The sequence below is a fragment of the Populus alba genome, chromosome 8 (genome assembly GCF_005239225.2).
Source record: "Populus alba chromosome 8, ASM523922v2, whole genome shotgun sequence".
Classification (NCBI taxonomy): domain Eukaryota; kingdom Viridiplantae; phylum Streptophyta; class Magnoliopsida; order Malpighiales; family Salicaceae; genus Populus; species Populus alba.
Window position 1 is genome coordinate 616,863 of NC_133291.1, and position 19,108 is coordinate 635,970.

At 36.3% G+C, this 19,108-nt stretch overlaps 4 protein-coding genes across 4 annotated transcripts; all 4 read left to right on the top strand.

The window, feature by feature from the left end:
• Positions 1-810: 810 nt before the first annotated feature.
• LOC118045034 (uncharacterized) lies at positions 811-2,364 on the top strand. The gene is made up of 2 exons (XM_035053525.2): positions 811-1,050; positions 1,216-2,364. Exons 1-2 carry the CDS (start codon positions 936-938, stop codon positions 2,223-2,225), a joined length of 1,125 nt encoding a protein of 374 aa, XP_034909416.1. The 5' UTR covers positions 811-935; the 3' UTR covers positions 2,226-2,364.
• Positions 2,365-3,137: 773 nt separating this feature from the next.
• On the top strand, positions 3,138-4,326 carry LOC118045033 (uncharacterized). The gene is made up of 2 exons (XM_035053524.2): positions 3,138-3,332; positions 3,422-4,326. The coding sequence occupies exons 1-2, from the start codon at positions 3,233-3,235 to the stop codon at positions 4,141-4,143; spliced, it is 822 nt and encodes a 273-aa protein (XP_034909415.1). The 5' UTR covers positions 3,138-3,232; the 3' UTR covers positions 4,144-4,326.
• Positions 4,327-5,920: 1,594 nt separating this feature from the next.
• LOC118045031 (uncharacterized) lies at positions 5,921-7,425 on the top strand. The gene is made up of 2 exons (XM_035053523.2): positions 5,921-6,219; positions 6,314-7,425. Exons 1-2 carry the CDS (start codon positions 6,054-6,056, stop codon positions 7,222-7,224), a joined length of 1,077 nt encoding a protein of 358 aa, XP_034909414.1. The 5' UTR covers positions 5,921-6,053; the 3' UTR covers positions 7,225-7,425.
• Positions 7,426-9,444: 2,019 nt separating this feature from the next.
• On the top strand, positions 9,445-18,829 carry LOC118045030 (DExH-box ATP-dependent RNA helicase DExH3). Its single transcript, XM_035053522.2, has 19 exons — positions 9,445-9,846; positions 10,132-10,286; positions 10,399-10,486; positions 10,587-10,820; positions 10,996-11,091; positions 11,407-11,595; positions 11,732-11,891; positions 11,981-12,111; positions 12,644-12,814; positions 13,060-13,332; positions 13,846-14,040; positions 14,414-14,617; positions 15,237-15,306; positions 15,405-15,553; positions 15,753-16,061; positions 16,151-16,210; positions 16,524-16,676; positions 16,767-16,877; positions 17,734-18,829. The coding sequence occupies exons 1-19, from the start codon at positions 9,604-9,606 to the stop codon at positions 18,205-18,207; spliced, it is 3,465 nt and encodes a 1,154-aa protein (XP_034909413.1). The 5' UTR covers positions 9,445-9,603; the 3' UTR covers positions 18,208-18,829.
• Positions 18,830-19,108: the final 279 nt, after the last annotated feature.

Here is a 19,108-nt window from a genome sequence, read left to right on the forward strand (position 1 = left end):
GTCTCTGTTCTTCAGGTGCCAATTCTTTTACTAACACTCCTTCAGTTGAAGCCCATTTTGTTTATGTTGCTGCTTACTCACTGTCCAAGTTTCTATTTGTATCTGTCAGAATATTCAGCAGAGCCATTCTTCTTTAGCTGCTAGTTCTTTTTTCAGGATTCAACCCTTTCAGGAAGATTCTTTAGAAGAAATTCTGTAAAAGTAAGCATCAATATTCCTAGGCCATAAAGTTATTCTTTTTTCAGATAATTTAAGTTGTAGCTTTTGCTTCCTGCACGCATTTCTTTGCCTCCCCCTTTCATTTCTTTCTTGAACCTGTCTCTTGGGTTGTCAGAGATGTCTCTCTGGATGCTTTCTGTCAAGCTCATGCCCCGTAACCTGCAGAGAAATCAAATGCCTCGTCAAGGGTCAAAAGGTGCGGCAGAAACATAAAGAGAAAGCCTTTGAGCAGAGATGTCTCTGAGCTCAAGGAATTCAGCTAACTTTTCTGAAATTAAAAGATTTTGACAGGATACATATGCTTCATGCCAAAGCAATTCCAAATTTGCTACAGTATTTTTTTATTAATTCCACCTGGAGTATTTCTCCTGCATGTAAAACATGTTTTGTGTATTTTATGGTTAAGAAATCTTGTTTCAGATGAGTTGAGAAATGAGGATGGATAACCTAATGAGTACAGGGCAAACAAAGAACTTCAGCTTTATTTCTTAAGCAGGTTATACCTCATACATGATCATGGGATACTTGAAATCTCATGAAACTTTCAGAAACTAAATCAATCAAGAAAGAATAGTTTCCTGATTAAGAAAGTCTGAAAGGACAACCTTTAGCGATCCTCCATTGTTTCAGGCCTATATAAAAACACAGGCTTAACCATGACTTCACCAAACACATTCTACTAACTTAAGAAAACCAAAGAGAAGAGAGGAATAGAAATGGCCATGAGGACACGCACTGGAGGATATGATGCTATCCAGTACGAGAATTTTCAACCCAAGTCTGAATGGAAGGAAGAAGAGGTGGAAAATGTTCTGCGCATTCATCTTCCTGGTGAGCTTTACCATTTATTTTTAGGCTTTATAACTTCTGCCCAACGATTGTTCGTGGTTTAACCTCGCAGTGTCTTAAATGGTTCAGAATTAGGATGAGTGGAAGCTTTGAGGATGGTGTTAAAGAGACACCAGTTTTCTTATAATATTTTTCCTGATTTTGCAGACTTTCTAAAGGAGCAGCTGAAGATCACTTATGTTCATTCCGCCCGAATCGTTCGAGTTACCGGAGAACGACCACTTTCTTATAATAAATGGAGTCGATTCAATCAAACTTATCCTGTTCCACAAAACTGTGAGGTGAACAAAATTCAAGGCAATTTTCATGATGGAATTCTTTCCATTAAAATGCCTAAAGCTACCATCAAACAATCTCGCCCCAAGGAAGAAGCAAAGGGAACCAAAGAGGCTTTGCTGCCTTCAAAAGATGCCCTACCAGAAAAGACTACGACTTCTCAAGTCTCTCAGAAACCTAAAATGGAGACAAAGGCACAGAAGGGAATGGAGGGTGCTGCAGGCTTTTCTAGCCCGAAACAAACAGATGGCCAGAAGATGGGAGCTCTAAGCCCTCAAGAACCCTTGAAAGATCAAAAGTCTCAAAAGAGTCCAGCTGAAGCCCCACCCAATGTTGTTTCGACTACTGATACAATGAAGCAGAAAGATGAAAAGACTGATCAGGTCTCTAGTGCTAAAACAGTTGACCAAAAGCCCACAGCTGTAAAGAAAGAAAGCACAGATGAAGTAAGCAAGAAGCTGCCAACAGAATCAGTAAAGGAGAAGACTTTGCTTGAACAAGAGGAAAGCATCAAGAAAAGAAAAGAATCTCTGGCAACAGAAGGAGATGAAAGTAGCAAGAAAAGAAAAGAATCAATGTTCGCTGGTGAAACCGCTTCTCTTAGAGCTTTGGACAAACTAGACAAAGAAAAGAGTGCTAGATTTGCTAGTGCTGGTACTGAAGAAAAGACAAAGCAGGATTTCAATGTTGCTGGCAAAGTCAAGGAAGTGAAGAATGTAGCTGCAACTGCTGCAAAGAAGACCATGAAAGGACTTAGCACCATGGAGCTAAGTGAAGAAGGGCAATCAATGGTGAATATGGGTGTGGCAGTCCTCGTGATTGTAGCACTTGGAGCTTACATGGTTTACAGCTATCGATCATCTGGAACTTCCAGAGACTAATTCTTGCAATATCATGCATTAACTCGTATTTGTCAACTGCTTAAACCCATTGTGTAAATTTCTACAATAAAATCCAGGCCTCAAATACTTGTATCATTAAATTCCTCACCTCCAATAACTATTTATTTGCTCTTTCAAATCCCCTAATTATAAATCTGAGAATATTTTTACCCTGCCAAAGACTGATAGGACATTCACAAATATCTATATCACGCAAACAAGGTATAGTGTAAGGTTTGCAGGCCAAGGAGAGAATTCCTCCTTTATTTGTAAAGTAAAAGAAAAGCATTTGAAACTCATTCAACCAGTAATATCTAGGACTTAGAGTAGGTCATGGATCCAACATGATTTAATAACTCTGGGTAAACTATATGCAGCCTTTGAAGGAAAAATATAATTTAAAACAATTAAATCACTTATTTCACACAAACTCCAATTTCAATAATGATTTTTGTTTTTGTTTTTTCATTTTTCATGACAAGTGATTCTTCCAGAATCAGTTTAACACAGATGAGTTTATTTGTTGCCACCTGTCACGTTCTATTACCCTCTGATTTTTGCACCAAAATATGATGGTGATTTTGGGTAATGCTCGACAGTTTAAGGGTAAAATTTATTAACTTTAGACTTTGGAGGCTTAATTGAGGATTGCGTATAGTTGGGGGGTATTTCTTACAATTTAACACTTATGAAAGGCCTGATGTTCAAAAAACTGTACGGAAGCCTTGGAAAAGACCTACAGGACAAGTAGAGAATCCCTGTCCTTAATTTGTACACAGGAAATAGAGGGACAAAAGCTAAAACCTCATTTTAAGGAAACCTAAGCAACGAAGAAAGAATAGACTCCCTGTCAAGAGAACTCACAACCAAACTACCTTGCAATCCTCCCATAAATATCAACTTTCAGCTTATTCATTAAAAAATAATAAAACACTCAAACATTGGCACATTGAGGGATATCAAAATCAAAAAGGTCTATGAGTACATGAATTAGTTGATAAACTGTTATGGACCAAGGTAAACCTACCCAATCGCGATCGCTTTTTTCACCGAAAACGGAACGGATAGAGGAAGATGAAGCTCTTACGTTGCATGTTCATCTACCTGGTACGTTGAAAATATTTTTGTTAAACCAGCTTTGATCATGTCATGTATATTTTGTAACCTTATTTGTTGGTAAATTATGCACTCTGCAGGCTTTGCTGAGAACCATATAGATTGTAGGATAGTTGCACCATCACATTATATCAGAGTCTGTAGTAATCCTGCACTTAAAAACTGGCACTTCGATACACTGTTCGAGGATATTCCTGAAAAATTTAACCTCTATGAAGCAAAAACCAAATTTGATGATGGAACTCTAACCATCAGAGTTCCAAAAGTAATTCCTGCTCAGGCTAGTACTGGTGCATTAGAGGCCCCAACAAGACAAGAGGCTCCAAGCCTACAAGAAAGTAATACGAGCAGGTTAGGGCCTGAAATGAGTGGAGATGGTGCTGCAAGACAACAAACTGTGGATAAAGAATTTATAGAAACCAAAGATGTTGAAGGTGGAAAAAGCATGAGCGAATGGATGTCTCAAAAGGGTCAAGATCAAACTCCTTCAAAAGCTAATTTCCCATTAGCATTTACCAGAAAGATGCAAGTAGATGATCAAAGCACTATAGGACAGGTTGGTGATCAAAAGGAAGAGGGGAAGAGTGGTGAAAGTGTTGATCAAGAGAAGGAAGGGGAGGTAAAGGATATGGAGAATGCAAGTTCTTCTTCTGGAACGTCTGTGAATCACAATACTGTAACAAGGGTGGTGACTGAAAGGCTATATATAGTAGATAAATTCACCATACTCTCTTTGATCCTGGCAATTGGAGCCTATGTATTCTATACCATCTATGGCCAATCTGGAAAGAAGGCAGAATGAATACAGAGATGATCAAGACTAGCAAAAGTTAGTTTGATACATCTAACTTCTATAAGCACACCACATGTATTTCTTGTACATAAGCATGCCCCATGACTAGCTTGGTGGCATCAATGAAGCAGCTATTTACACTGTATTCGAAGCAGGTTTCATCTGTAGTTTAATCAATTCAAGGAAAAAAAAAAAATAATTACAATACTTTTATTCTTCCAATTCTTAACATAGATGAGACAAACTATGGCTACTAATTTCTTATCTATGAATAAACAATGAGCTAGACTCCTAGACCACATGCATCAACTGGCATCAGGATCATGATTTTTAACTTCTCAAAGCTTTAAACATAAATGTCCTGGAAATTGATACTATAAACAGACAATTTGGAAAGCAAGGAATGGTTTATGTTGCATTCTCTCAAAGGTGTGAGAGAAGTCATTACGACATACTACGTATAACTTAATAAGAAAAGCAGGGACTAGTGCTTTCTTCGCCTTCCTTCCATGTCATTCAAGTTCTTGCAGAGTGACCACTTGCTTATAATAGTAGTTTTCAATCAAGATTTTTCTGCCCCGGAAAATTTTAAGGTGAATAAAATGAAGACTAGGTTTCAGGCTGGATTTGTCTTTCATCGTTAAAGTTCAAAAAGCAACCACCAGACAACCTGGTCCTGAAGAAGAAACCCCAACTACTGAAAGGGCTCCACTCCCTCCTAGAAATGGTGAAGAAGGAGGTCATGAATGGCTTTCAAATTTCTCAAAAATAGAGACCTGGATCGCTTCCCTGGCCTCAGGATAATAATCGCATTTTAACTTCTCAGTCAATGTTTAGCACGCTATTAATTGACCTAGAAAAACCCTTTTTAACATAAGACAATACCATGGAGACATCCTTTTAAACGTAACCTACAGATCAGAATTCCTTTGTTTTCACTTTATATTAAGGATCTGCACCCATCAATGGGATAAGACAGATCCAACAAAGCCTAAGTGTCATGTGGTGTCATCAGACCGTTATTAGTTAAACTCGGCCTGAACCTCAACCCATCCAAGGTCTCAAGTCACCTCATCAATGGTTGGACCGGAAGGTGATTAGGAAACATGAATATATTAATACTAGAGCAGGCTATTCACTCAAAAGACTTCATCGCAAAGTCAGTTAAGTCCTGTCAAAAAACCATCTTAATCCAATAGCTTAAGCTATTAGGTGAGGTCTTAGGATATGATTTATATTATTATCTAACACACCTCCTCAAGCGAAAGCTCTTTGGGCTTGAAACTTGCACATGCCCACATTACTTTGTGCTTAATTTTTACCAAATAAATGGAATGATGAGATTCGAACTCCTGACCGCTTAATCATCAAGACTCTGATACCATGTCAAAGAACCATCTCAACCCAATAGCTTAAGCTATTAGGTGAAGTCTCAGGATATGATTTATATCATTCTCTAACAAGTTCTATATATTGCCATATTGATGGCCAATGCCAAAGAATCGCATTTCTTGCTGGATAATAAATTCGATATCCAAGGCAACAAAACTTTGGCTTTTGCTTCAGTTCTCATTGTACAGCAGTGGAATATTTTTTGGAGTACATTGCTGATGTTTCTTAAATCATCATCCGTTGTAATTGTTATGCCATGGATTGGAAAGACTACATGCCAAAGAAAGAAACCTTCCCTTATTTGTGAAGGAAGTTGTGTCTTACAATGGCCAAGGGATCATCGAACCAATTTACAAAAGCAAAGCAACCAAATGTTCATATTGTTAAGAAAACTCAAAACCAACTTACAATCCGAAAATTTCTAATATAAATACAAACCAGAAAATTGTAGCCAACAGATTAATTAAGAGCGAAAATTTCCACTTCGTGTTATTAAAAATACCAAAAGAGATAGAGGGATAAAAATCATGATGAATCCAAGAGGTGGATACACTGGTTTTCGGCCCAGAGGATATAATCCTCCCCGCAGAGTACCTTTGCGCAGCACCTCTCAAAATATTCCAGCCAATTTTCAGCCAAATACAGAATGGAAGGAAGAAGATGCAGCTCAAGTTTTACTTGTATATCTTCCTGGTAACTTTCTGATTATCTAATTGCCTAAAATTCAGATTTAAATCTTCATGGTCCAACCTTGCATTTTCTTGAAAAAGTGTGGTTAATTATGCAGGTTTCTTGAAAGAGCAAATAGTTGTTTCAGCAGACGAACTGCAAAGTAATATCAGAGTTTATGGAGAGCGTATACTCGCAAATAACATGCGCAGTCGCTTTAATACAGCTCACACCGTTCCCAAAAATTGTGACCTGAGCCAAATGAAATTGGGGTTTGATGGTGGGATCCTAACCATCAGGATTCCGAAAAACATTCCTGCTGTAAAAAGTACTGATACTGGAGAATTAGAGGCCACAGCTAGCCAAGAGTATCCTGGGCTTCAAGACTCTACAGGAAAACCAAAGCCTGAGAAGAATGGAGAAGAGACTCCTTCAGGGAGAACCTCAACCACCTCTGCCAAAGAAACAGAAGGGAAAGATGTTAAAGCTCCAAGCACCCAAAAGGCAGCCAGCGAGGAGGTGTCTCAAAAGGGTCAAGATGAAGCTCCTCAAAAAGCTGATTTATTGGTTAATACCACAAAACAAATAGAGAAGAAGAGTGCAGGGTTAGATGGTGAAAAAGCTCATCAAATTGTCACCGAAAAGAAAGAAGCAAATGTGAAGCCTGTTGAAGAGGAAAAGCCCGAGAAAGTTGCTGAAAAGCCTTCGAAAGAAGAGGAGAAAGGTGAGGAACCAAAGATAGCTGAGAAAGTTGTTGAAAAGCCATTGGTAAAGGAAGAGGAAAAGGAGAGTGCTGTCCTGAAGAAGGAGGAGGAGGAGGAGAATGCGACAGCTGCTGGTGATGATAAAGAGAAGTCTAACAAGGATATTTCCGAGGATGCAGAGAATGCAAGAGCTTCTGCTAACAAGGACGAGGACAAGAAGAATGATGAGAATCAACTGATGGTGAATATTTTTGTGGCAGTTTCAATAATTATGGCTGTTGGAGCACATTTCTATAGCATTTTTAGCTCATCTGGCAAGATCTAAAGCCATGTTCCAAGAACAAGAAAATATAGCAGTATCAGTAAATACTATATCTGAAGGCATCTCTAGAACAGTTGAAATGCAAGTATTGAGATCGCATGTTTATTATATTCTGAGCACATATACTTAATATGAGCATATTTCATCTTTTTTTAAAAAAATAAAAATAAATAATGGAACATGTTTTATCATTAATTGTGAGCAGTTTTTTTTTTAATGCTATTTCTTAATAGAAATGTATACCAGATATAGCAATATTAAAAGATAATAATAATTTCAGAAAAACAGTGCTTACTTTTCAATTTGAGGATCCAATTGAAACCATAGGTGTGTGTGGGACTAAAGTGTAATTTTTATTAATTAGTCCCACACCACGCATTTAACAGCTTAAAAAGTTAAAACATGCAAATTAAATTGAAAATATTAATTAACATTAATTTGTTAGACGAAAAAAAAAAAAACCTTTTCAGCAGTTAGATACAAAGGATCAATAATTATTCTATGGATTTAGAAGAGAGATATGGATAAAAAAAAAAAAAAAAAAAAAAAAACAGAAAAAGAAATTTACACTGTAACTCACTGGAATAATTTAATTATTTAATAGACTCAGAAACAATTTCCTCCATTTTTTCTTCCTTTCACTTCCAGTGACTCATGGACAGCAGAAAAACTAGGCTGTAGCTTTCGGCATCCATAACACCTTCAAACTTTAGTCTTAGAGAATAGATTTTTAGCATGCGGGTTAGATTAAGATCATATTATATTTTTTTTAACATAAAAAAAATACATGGGTTTTACTGGTAATTTTTTCTAGTGAAAAAAAATAAATAAATCATGTGAGAATTGATTGTACATGGCCCAATTTGACCTAATAAATCCAAAGATAATATAGATAAGGAGGAAAAATATGGTTTTAATTTAAAATAAATATTCAATATGAGATTTTTTATATATAAATATTGAGATAGAAACATATAAATTAGATCAATAGGTAATTAAAAAAAAAGAAAAACTTTATTCTTGAAAATCTTGAAATGCTACCAATGGATTCGTGAAATATAATTGTGATTTTATTAATTAGATCCCACACCACACGTTTTGTGTCTTAAAAGGCATAGTTAATAATCTGATTCGGCTAAACCTTGCCGCTGTTAATATGCCGGTTAGGTTGATTTGTTTAATAAAACATTATTATTTAAAAAAAATAATATGTTGACTAGATATTATGTTGTTAAAATATGTTATATTATATTATACTAATGAATAAAAATATTTAATTTATCATAATAAAAAATATAAAAAAAAAGAACATATATTTGTTTGAAACCATAAACATGTAAACATATAACTAATAATAAACATGTTTTCAATACAAAAATAATAACAGAATTTTAGCATACATATTTAGCATATAATGTTCATATTAATAATAAAAAATATATTTTTAGATTAAAAATAAAAAAGAATATTTATTTGTTGAAGCATTTTAAAGTAATTAAATTTTTATTGTTATTAAGAATAAATTCTTGTGCAACTAAATATTTATATTATATCTTTGAAGATTCTAATAATATTTTTTTAGTTCAGATATATTTTTAAATAAAGTTTTTAAATCAAAGTAAAAAAACTTAGATATCTCTTAATAAAATATGAACCTAAATCCTAGATTTAGGATAAGAAAATCAAAGTATATATATAAAAAAAAAAAACACTAAAAATAAAGTAGGAAAGAGTATGAAAAAAATAAAGTTAGAAACTTTTTCTCCATCTTTTTTTATAATAAATTTTAAGAGTTAAAATTTAAAAAATTAATTCTCATTATTATTAACCTTTAACTAACCATCATAAATCAAGAATTAAATTTAAAATAACATCAAAAATTCTTAAAAAAAAATTTAACCTATAATATATTTAAACCGTGTTAATAAAACAAAATTCCAACATACCTTCCTTTTTATTTCCTGTAAAACATAGCTACGAGCAGTTCCTATTTAGCTTGAGAGGCGTGTTTCACAATTCTGTTAAAAAATTTAAATATGTGAATTAAATGTAAAATATTAACAAAAAAAAAGAAATTTGACAAAAGAACCCAATTGAAAAATATATGAAATACTTAGGACCCAATTGATAAAAACATTTATTTTGATACTCAATGAAGAATCTGTATATATTACAAGGACTAGATTAGGTTTCCCCAATTAAAAAGCCGTGGTTCGTTCTGTTCCACTGTAGCTATTATAAGGACTAGCCAGTTTCTCTCCCCTTCCCTCCCTCTACTAGACTGGTGGCTTACATGGTGCCTTGAAATGGTTTGTCTTGCATTTGAACCTTCGATAATACACAAAAAGCAATGAATTTGCTTCGTATATTATCAATTAAAATATGCAAAATTCGAAGCTTGTGCTAAGAAGTTTCCTTCTGGGATGCAGCACCACCGCCAAGAAGAAGTCGTTTTCCTATACCATCTTCAGCAATAAAAACAACCACCCTTTATTTAGTTTGCTTTTGTTTCTACATAATTCTAATGAAACCAGCTTTGTAGTGACCAAAAGGCGTGGTTTTTGTGGGTATGCAGTAGAGCAGTTCTCCGATGACGAGTACGAGTGTGATTTTGAAAACCACAAGGTCTGTTTTTTCTTTTTTTCTATCATTCGTTTTATTAGGTTATGAATGTAATTTTTTTATTTTTGGTGTAAAATATTGGGATTTGAATGAATAAATGGTGATTAATCAACTAGAAATGAAAAGGGTTGTGAGTATTATTGTTGATTGTGGGATGAATGTGATAGTTTTTTTGTTTTCTGGGGGAATTAGTGCAATTGATTTGTTGTGTATATGAACTGACTGATTATACTGTCAAGAGGTTGGGAAATTTGGTGGTCTAAGATGGTGTTTTGTTATTAATTTTAGGCTTCTTCGTCTGTGGCCAATGTTGATGAGTGGAAATGGAAGCTCAGCTTGCTATTGCGTAGTGAAACAGACCAAGAGATTGTTTCTAGAGATAGAAAAGACAGGAGAGACTATGAGCAGATTTCAAATCTTGCTGGAAGGATGGGACTTTATAGGTAATGGAGGCAGTAGTTACTTTTTGTTAACAAGTATATTTGTTTTGTGTGCCCGTAGTGGACTGAGATTTTGAAATGATATATTGAGATCTTGCTTTTCATTGTTTATCAGTGAACTATATGGAAAAGTGGTTGTTGCAAGCAAGGTTCCTCTACCTAACTACAGGCCTGATTTGGATGATAAGCGGCCACAAAGGGAGGTGATGATTTGTGAAGCTCTTCGAACGAGTTTGTATGAATGTTATTTCTAGATGTTTTGTCAGGCTGGATGGTTGGAATTTTAATTTTCCATTTGTGCAGGTGGTTATCCCACTAAGTTTGCAAAGGAGGGTTGAGGGTTTACTTCAGGAGCATCTTGATAGAATTCAACTAAGTGCTGGAAAAGTTGGTGGTAATGCAGATGATGCGTCCATCAATCAGATTGAAGATACAAGTCCAGATGAGAATCCAGATTCATTTCTAGACCGCTCTGTGATGGAAAGGGTTCTTCAGAGGAGGAGTTTGCGAATGCGTAACATGCAAAGAGCTTGGCGGGTATGATTGTTGTTTTCTCATATTGAGATCTTTGTTATTAATTTGTTAAGTGTCATCGGCAAGACATCCTTAGCATTGTAAACTGATCAATAACACATGTTTGAAGGGGTGGGGATGATAGAAAGCATGTGTCTCGTTCTGATTTTGTTCTGTACTTATTGTCTTTGGTTCATAGGAATCACTTGAGGGCAGAAAAATGATGGACTTTAGGAAATCTCTGCCTGCTTTCCAGGAAAAGGAGAAGTTACTCCAAGCAATAGCAAGGAATCAGGTCTGAATATGCAGCTCATTGGCTTGTTTTCAGCTATGATCTTAAAGATTGTGCAATGTTCGCTGAAAGAATTGTTTTTTTTTGTTTTGCTTTTGTTTGGAGAACTTTCTAATCTGTCCTCTCTTGATGTCCATATGTTTGATACTTCATTCAATTTGTCAAGATTTGTTTTCATTTAACTTTTATTCTGTTTCTCTTTTATTTTCACACTTTTGGCCATCAAACCAGAAGAGGAACCTTTTAATGGTGATGACATATGAGTAATAAATGTCTACCTTTCCCAAATTTATTGTTAATTAGTTGTCTTATTGGTAGGTCATTGTAATATCTGGAGAGACTGGATGTGGGAAAACCACTCAACTTCCTCAATATATACTGGAGTCAGAAATAGAATCTGGGCGTGGAGCATTCTGTAGCATAATTTGCACTCAGCCTCGAAGAATATCTGCTATGGCTGTTGCAGATAGAGTGTCCGCAGAGAGAGGAGAGCCTCTTGGTGAAGCAGTGGGCGTTCTTTCTCTCAATACATTAACATATTGCACACACAAAGACTAGATTTGTTAACGTGATAGTCTTTTTTGTTTTTTCATTTGAAAACTTTTTTCTCTCGCGGCTATACCACAACAGATTTTTTTGTTAGGTTGGTTATAAAGTCCGACTAGAGGGTGTGAAAGGAAGAAACACACATCTGCTTTTTTGTACCAGTGGAATTTTACTTCGACGCCTATTAAGTGACCGCAACTTGAATGGCATAACCCATGTTTTCGTTGATGAAATTCATGAGCGAGGCATGAATGAAGGTAACTTCCTTATAAGTTTAGTTTGTCATCTATTCTTCACAAGAGGTTGTTCTACTATCTTCCTTTTTCTTACATTTTATCTGTAACAGACTTCCTATTGATTGTGCTCAAGGATCTTCTTTCACGTCGTCAGGACTTGAGATTGATTTTAATGAGTGCCACTTTGAATGCGGAACTCTTTTCCAATTATTTTGGAGGAGCACCAACTATTCATATTCCAGTAAGCTATAAGCAGGAATTGTTATTAATATACACTTATTTGTTGGTATTTATAGCATTCTGGTGTTGGTGTGATGAGATGTGAGCATCAACTGTTTCAATAATCAGTTTTCATTTTTTTTTCAAGTATCATTGGGCTTTGATTTGGAAATTGTTTTTTAAGCTGGCTGTGCACTTTGTTTTGAAGTGATTTTGACTATGTTGGCTTTGGAGTTTAGCTTTTAACAAAAAAAATTGCCTGAGAGAAATACTCAGGGTTTGTAACTGCATACTATGAAATATGGCTTGTGCATGCATGCAGAAGAGTGTGAAAACCATACTGCAGTTTCTAATGCTGGTAAACATAAGAAAATATATGCTTGCACCTTCCAAAAGTTTCTATTTTGATGAAGCCCATTCAAAAGCATGCATCCTCTTTTGTGGCTACATGGATTCAAAATTGTTACATCTGGTTATTGGGAACAGAAATGTTTTCAGTTATAGAGATATAGCTTGCACCATGAGGTCCTCAAAATGTTCATGTATTTTACCAGGGCTTTACATATCCAGTGAGGGCACATTTTTTAGAAGATGTACTGGAAATGACCGGATATAAGTTGACTTCTTTCAATCAAATTGATGATTATGGCCAAGAGAAAATGTGGAAAACACAGAGGCAACTGGCACCACGAAAAAGGAAAAACCAGATCACTACTCTCGTTGAGGTATGACAGTCTCTTGAAGACCTGTTGTTGATTATTACTATTATACTACTTTCATTTGACTTTTTTTACTAGAACTTGAAACACAAAGTTGTAAATTACTAAATTTTTCAAAATTTCTCAGTCTTGTGTGCATTAGCCTACTTGGAGTAAAATGGTATTTTTAGTTCTATTTGCTAGAGCACTATCTACTGCACTTGCAAAAACTAATTTGTTTGGGAACTGTTGCTCTTGTTGTTTGTGGACAGGATGCTCTTACTAATTCAAGTTTTGACAATTATAGTTCCAGAGCACGTGACTCTCTGGCACGCTGGATGCCTGATTGCATAGGATTTAACCTTATTGAAGCAGTTTTGTGCCATATATGTCGGAAGGAACGACCAGGTGCTGTCTTAGTTTTCATGACTGGCTGGGAGGATATTAGCTGTTTGAGGGATCAACTTAAAGCACATCCTCTCCTGGGTGATCCTAACAGAATTCTGCTTCTAACTTGCCATGGTTCTATGGCAACCTCAGAACAGGTAGTCTTTTAAGTTTTATGTTAATACTTATCTTGTTAGGTTTTTTGAATGGAAATAAAATCCTAAAAGCTCCCCTGTTCTGGTCAAGGTTAGACTTATCTAGATGCTAGAATGCGTGTTAATTTGCACTTTGAAGGGAACATTTATCTTTCCACAGTCTATCTCGTTGGGCAAGTTACTCAATGCAGATCTGACCCTTAGAGGCACCTTTACTAGTTAAACAAAAAAACAATACTGGTGCAGCGGACCATGTAAGGGACCAGGAGTGATTATAATTTGTTATATTGTAGGATATCTCACACTGAAAAATGGGTGTTCCAGAAACTTGCCCAATTCATAATTAGTGTCTACATATGCAATTATCATGTTTATTTCCAGGCTAGAAAAGAGTATAACAGTAGATTATTAAAATAACTACAGTGAAATGAGGATGCTACAGTGTTCATGCTCAGCATATCATTTGGAGTGTTTGATTTCATGTCATATTACTTATCATCCTTTTACTCTATGCAGAAACTGATTTTTGAGAAACCTCCTCCTAATGTACATAAAATAGTTCTTGCAACCAATATGGCAGAGGCAAGCATTACAATCAATGATGTAGTTTTTGTCATTGATTGTGGGAAGGCAAAAGAAACCACTTATGATGCTTTAAACAACACACCTTGTCTGCTACCTTCTTGGATATCAAAAGCATCTGCTCGACAAGTAAGCTTGCTTTGACATCATTTGGATTTGTTTGTTCAGGTTTATTACCAAATTGCATGCTTCTAACTGTAAAATGGAATAGACTTGATCTCTATTCTCACTTGAGTGTGTATGGAATGCCTGTTTATATAATGTATGGGTTGTATTTTCTTCACTGGAAACATCGTCGGTTAAGCTTGAGGGTTCATGCAGCCTGGGATGGTTTTACGAATGTTTAAGATGCACTGTTGCCACGTGGTAGCATGCATTATTGGATTGATTATGATTTTATTTGAATCTGTTATCGTCTTCTGTGCTTAACCTTGATCTATGCCATTTTCCTGGTCTCTTTTCATAAATGACATATTCTTCTTTGGCTATTCATGGGTTGCAGAGAAGGGGTAGGGCTGGCCGAGTGCAGCCTGGCGAATGTTACCACCTATACCCAAGATGTGTATATGAAGCCTTTGCCGAATATCAACTTCCTGAACTTTTGAGGACTCCCCTGAACTCTCTTTGCTTGCAAATAAAGAGTTTGCAGGTTGGAAGCATAGGAGAATTCTTGTCAGCTGCTCTCCAGCCACCAAAACCATTGGCTGTAAGTGTTGTCAACACAATTTGTCAACACAATTTTTTATTTCCATGTTACCCCCTGGATGCTGGCCTATATTCTTCTTTGAAACTTTATTGAGCCGACCTTTAAGACTTAGAATAAACTTCAAGTAAAGGGGACCTACCAAGGGAGACCTCGTACAACTGATAACATCTCTCTATAGAGGATGTCGTACTGCGATTGATCAATTTTAGCTCACATTCAATTTCCTCAACTAGATTAGCTTAGCCAACCTTTTCTAGAGTTATTGCGACCACCTGGTTTTTTTCACCATAAAAATTTGTTGTAAATTGTATACCACCTGGTTTCTGATCCTACAATCATTGTAGAAGCTGTTTAATGGTTCATGTCTATGATTGTTGTAGAAAGTAATCCATTAACTAGAACATTTGTAAATTATTAATGAAAATGTACAAGGGGAAACTGGATGGATATTGCTTCCTACTATATTTTTATCGCCCACGACCTTTCATGCACTAATTAATGAATACACACTGCAAAAGATAATGCAAGCTGCATGCATAACTTAAGGGCTTCCACTTTTCCATTTTGCAATTTGACAAGTATTAATAATGCAAATAATTTGCAACCTCATGGATGACAGGTCCAAAATGCGATTGATTTTCTGAAGATGATTGGTGCATTAGATGAGAAGGAGAATCTGACAAATCTTGGTCAGTTTGCTGATTCTTGCAGATGAGAAGAACTCCACTATTTATATTCTATTTCTTAGTTATAATTATTAAACAACTCTGTTTTATTTTTCAATCAGGGAAGTATTTGACAATGCTTCCAGTAGATCCCAAGCTGGGTAAAATGTTAATAATGGGTGCCATCTTTCGGTGCTTTGGTCCTATACTAACAATAGTATCCGGGCTCAGTGTCAGGGATCCTTTCCTTCTGCCACAGGACAAAAAGGATGTAAGTACAGTGCAATTAAGTATTAACAATAGTGTCCTGTGCATTGGTCCTGTATTAACAATCTTGTTATTGATCAATGCACCTTTGAAACTTATAAATCAGCATTTGGAGCATTTTCCTGTATGTTTGAGCGTTATTCTTCCAAAATATTTCCTGCTTTGGCTTTATTTACAGCTGAACTATTCTATCTTTGGTTTAGTTAGCTGGGGCAGCAAAATCTAGATTCTCTGCAAAAGACTACAGTGATCATATGGCTCTTGTCCGTGCATATGAAGGATGGAAAGAAGCTGAAAAAGAAGGATCGGCATATGAGTATTGCTGGAGAAATTTCCTGTCTGCACAAACTTTGCAGGCCATCCATTCTCTAAGGAAGCAATTTAACTTCATTTTAAAAGATGCTGGCTTAATAGAAGAAGATACAAACAACCACAACAAATTAAGTCACAACCAATCATTGGTTCGTGCAATTATATGCTCTGGCCTCTATCCTGGAATTGCGTCAGTAGTGGTAATGTTTCTCTGCTTCAAATGCACATCCTGTGTTTCATCATGAAATTCGATAGCTGATACATTTTGCTCTTTCTTCTTTGTGCGCAGCACAGAGAAACATCCATGTCTTTCAAAACAATGGATGATGGCCAAGTTTCTCTATATGCTGTAAGTGTGAAACTTAAACTAGTGTGCCGGACTAGACTTTTTTAACTAATGGTTGTTATGCATGCTTTGATGCATAAATTCTGAGTTTGAGTTTGAGTCATCTAGCTCGTATGATCACTTTGCTGTTTGTGTGTGTGTGTTTCCCTGTTAACTGATAAAGTTCTTGAAATGTGAAGGGCATGTAACTAGAAAACTTTTAGACCCTTGCCAAGTGTATATGTGCGTGCTATTTCTTGACTTCTTGTCATCATGTTGTAAAAGTTTCTTATATTGTCCACGAGAGTATTTGATAATGCTGATGGTTATGCTTCAGAATTCTGTGAATGCACGCTATGAGACAATTCCCTATCCATGGCTGGTCTTTGGTGAAAAAGTAAAGGTCAACTCAGTTTTCATACGTGATTCCACTGGTGTATCTGATTCCGTACTGATCCTTTTTGGTGGTGCACTTGCTTGTGGAGCTCAGGTAATTTTAGCTCTTTTCTATAGATAGTTATGATATTCCTTTCCTATTGAACTAGCAGAGTTTTATAATCAGTAATTTTCTTGTGCTCAGGCTGGGCATCTGAAAATGTTGAACGGATACATTGATTTCTTCATGGATCATAATTTGGCAGAGTGCTTTTTAAAGCTTAATGAAGAACTTGATAAGCTTATTCAGAAGAAGGTGAGTTGGGAAAGATGATTAGTATAGAGAAAATAATTGTATGTTCCATCTTTCAACTAGCCATATACATAATCCTAGTTTTTCATCTTCTGAGGTTCCGCCTTCCATTACTAAAATAAAACACCCCTCTTAGTTCTGTGCTTGTTAAATGATTCATATTATCAAGCTGTTAGAGGTTATGCTCCTGCAGAAGGTAAACTACTGAACATGCATCATCTATATGTTTTCTAAAATCCTTTGACCACTTTTTTCCCCTTTCAGATTTTACCAATTAAAGACATGTAAGTGGGGTCAACCTAGCCCAAGGCTCGGGTCACAGATCGGGTGTTGACCTGGTCAACCCAAGCATTGATTTTAAAAAAAAAAAATCATGAAATGATGTTGTTTTGGTATTAAAAAAATAGATCACAAGCCAGGTCCTTGGTCAGCAGGTCACCAGTTTGACTTGCCTGGCCAGACAGATCTTATAACACTGATCCAAGATGCGGTAATGTTGATGGTGTTTAGAACTGTGTTTTTTTTTTTTAAAAAAAAAAAAAAAGTTTATTCCATTCTGCAACTATTTGCATTGAAAGCTCCCAAAAATGTACTTGTCAAAAGCTTTTTGTTGAATGGTTGTTTGCCCGAGGATGCAATATTCTTTTCATTGTTACTGTGTTCATGAACACATCTCTTTTGGTGTGATGATATTATTTACTTGTAGAGTATCTCTGAGTTTTTGTATTGTGGCTGTGATTGACATATCCAATACATGAACATTGTTGTGGGTTTAACCTATCTACCTCAAACCTGGAAAGATTTTTGATTAATAATATCTGTTTCATTGAGCGATGAAGAGCTTCTTGTGATGATGCAGCTTCAAGATCCTAAACTTGACATTCTCAAGGAAGGAAAATACCTCATGCTTGCTGTTGAAGACCTGGTATCAGGAGATCAATGTGAAGGAAAATTTGTGTTTGGTCGTGAAAGCAGGAAGCCTAAGGTAACTAATGATAATGACAGATTTACAAAAGACGGAGCAAATCCAAAAAGTTTGCTCCAAACCCTACTGATGAGAGCTGGACACTCCCCTCCAAAATACAAGACAAAGCACCTTAAGACGAATGAGTTTAGGGCACTGGTTGAATTCAAGGGAATGCAGTTTGTGGGGAAGCCCAAGAGAAACAAGCAACAAGCAGAGAGGGATGCTGCTATTGAAGCACTGGCCTGGTTAACCCATACATCCGACAATAATCAAAATGAGCATGACGACTCCCAACCTGATGTCACTGATAACATGCTCAAACTTCTTGGGAAACGTCGTAGATCAAAGCAGCGTCGCCCTGGTTGATCTGGCTGTCCATTGTTATTCTTGGAATTGCTGAATTGGCTTAAACAAGACATTGGGACAAGGACATGGGCAAGACTTGATCGTTGACCTTTTGACAGTCCGGGGGCCAGCAGCTTAGCTGGGGTAGAAACAATGAAAGGAAGGGATGCTTACAGGCTATATGGACATGCTGATTAGGAGAGTCAACCATGAGCCTCTCGATGCTTGGCCTGACAGCTGACGAAACCTGATAGTCCGTACAGACCATAGAAGTCTCAGATTCCTATGGGAGCAGAGGATCACGACCCCAAGCCAATGCACATGGTTAGTAAAGTTGATGCGGGTATGGACTGTGAAATTGTATTCAAGAAACAGAGGGAAAGAAAATGTAGCCGAGCAACCAAGACAAAGAGAAACATTTGAACAGTCATTCTTGAATTTGGACGTATTGAGCTTGAAGAGATTTTTTTTTCCCATGTACCAGTAACATTAAAGCATGTTGTAGGTGGGGTCAGGTAGGTTGTGGGGTGATTTTTCTCATTAGATTTTTATTTTTAGAACCTGTAGCCGGTTAGAGGAATGAACAGACTTCGATGAGATTATGTAGTTTCTAGCCAGGCCAAGATATCGATCATACATGCAAGGCGAGAGTAGTTTCTACCGTAGTTATTAAATATGGCTTGGCTTGGCCTGGTCTGACGAGTTGCGTCGATAAATTTGTGATCTGAAGATGAATTTTAAAATTGAACCTCGTGACTTGATTAAGCCGACGACCAAGCTAGGTTTTTGTTCAACGAGTAAAGCCCTGTTTTTGTTCAGTTCTTGGATTTTCATGCACGTTACGGTATAGAGTTGCAAGAAAGGCCCTACTTATCAATATCTCCACGTAGTAGTATTTTCAACAGCCCACCACACATTTATT

What these genes read in the sequence shown, in the direction of transcription:
- LOC118045034 (XM_035053525.2), top strand. Translation starts at nt 936, where the DNA reads ATGGCCATGAGGACACGCACTGGAGGATATGATGCTATCCAGTACGAG. An exon ending in TCTGCGCATTCATCTTCCTG is followed by an intron (nt 1,051 to 1,215) that starts GTGAGCTTTACC and finishes CTGATTTTGCAG; the next exon opens with ACTTTCTAAAGGAGCAGCTG.
- LOC118045031 (XM_035053523.2), top strand. Translation starts at nt 6,054, where the DNA reads ATGATGAATCCAAGAGGTGGATACACTGGTTTTCGGCCCAGAGGATAT. An exon ending in TTTACTTGTATATCTTCCTG is followed by an intron (nt 6,220 to 6,313) that starts GTAACTTTCTGA and finishes TTAATTATGCAG; the next exon opens with GTTTCTTGAAAGAGCAAATA.
- LOC118045030 (XM_035053522.2), top strand. Translation starts at nt 9,604, where the DNA reads ATGCAAAATTCGAAGCTTGTGCTAAGAAGTTTCCTTCTGGGATGCAGC. An exon ending in ATAAGCGGCCACAAAGGGAG is followed by an intron (nt 10,487 to 10,586) that starts GTGATGATTTGT and finishes CCATTTGTGCAG; the next exon opens with GTGGTTATCCCACTAAGTTT. An exon ending in TGAGCGAGGCATGAATGAAG is followed by an intron (nt 11,892 to 11,980) that starts GTAACTTCCTTA and finishes TATCTGTAACAG; the next exon opens with ACTTCCTATTGATTGTGCTC.
- LOC118045033 (XM_035053524.2), top strand. Translation starts at nt 3,233, where the DNA reads ATGGACCAAGGTAAACCTACCCAATCGCGATCGCTTTTTTCACCGAAA. An exon ending in GTTGCATGTTCATCTACCTG is followed by an intron (nt 3,333 to 3,421) that starts GTACGTTGAAAA and finishes TGCACTCTGCAG; the next exon opens with GCTTTGCTGAGAACCATATA.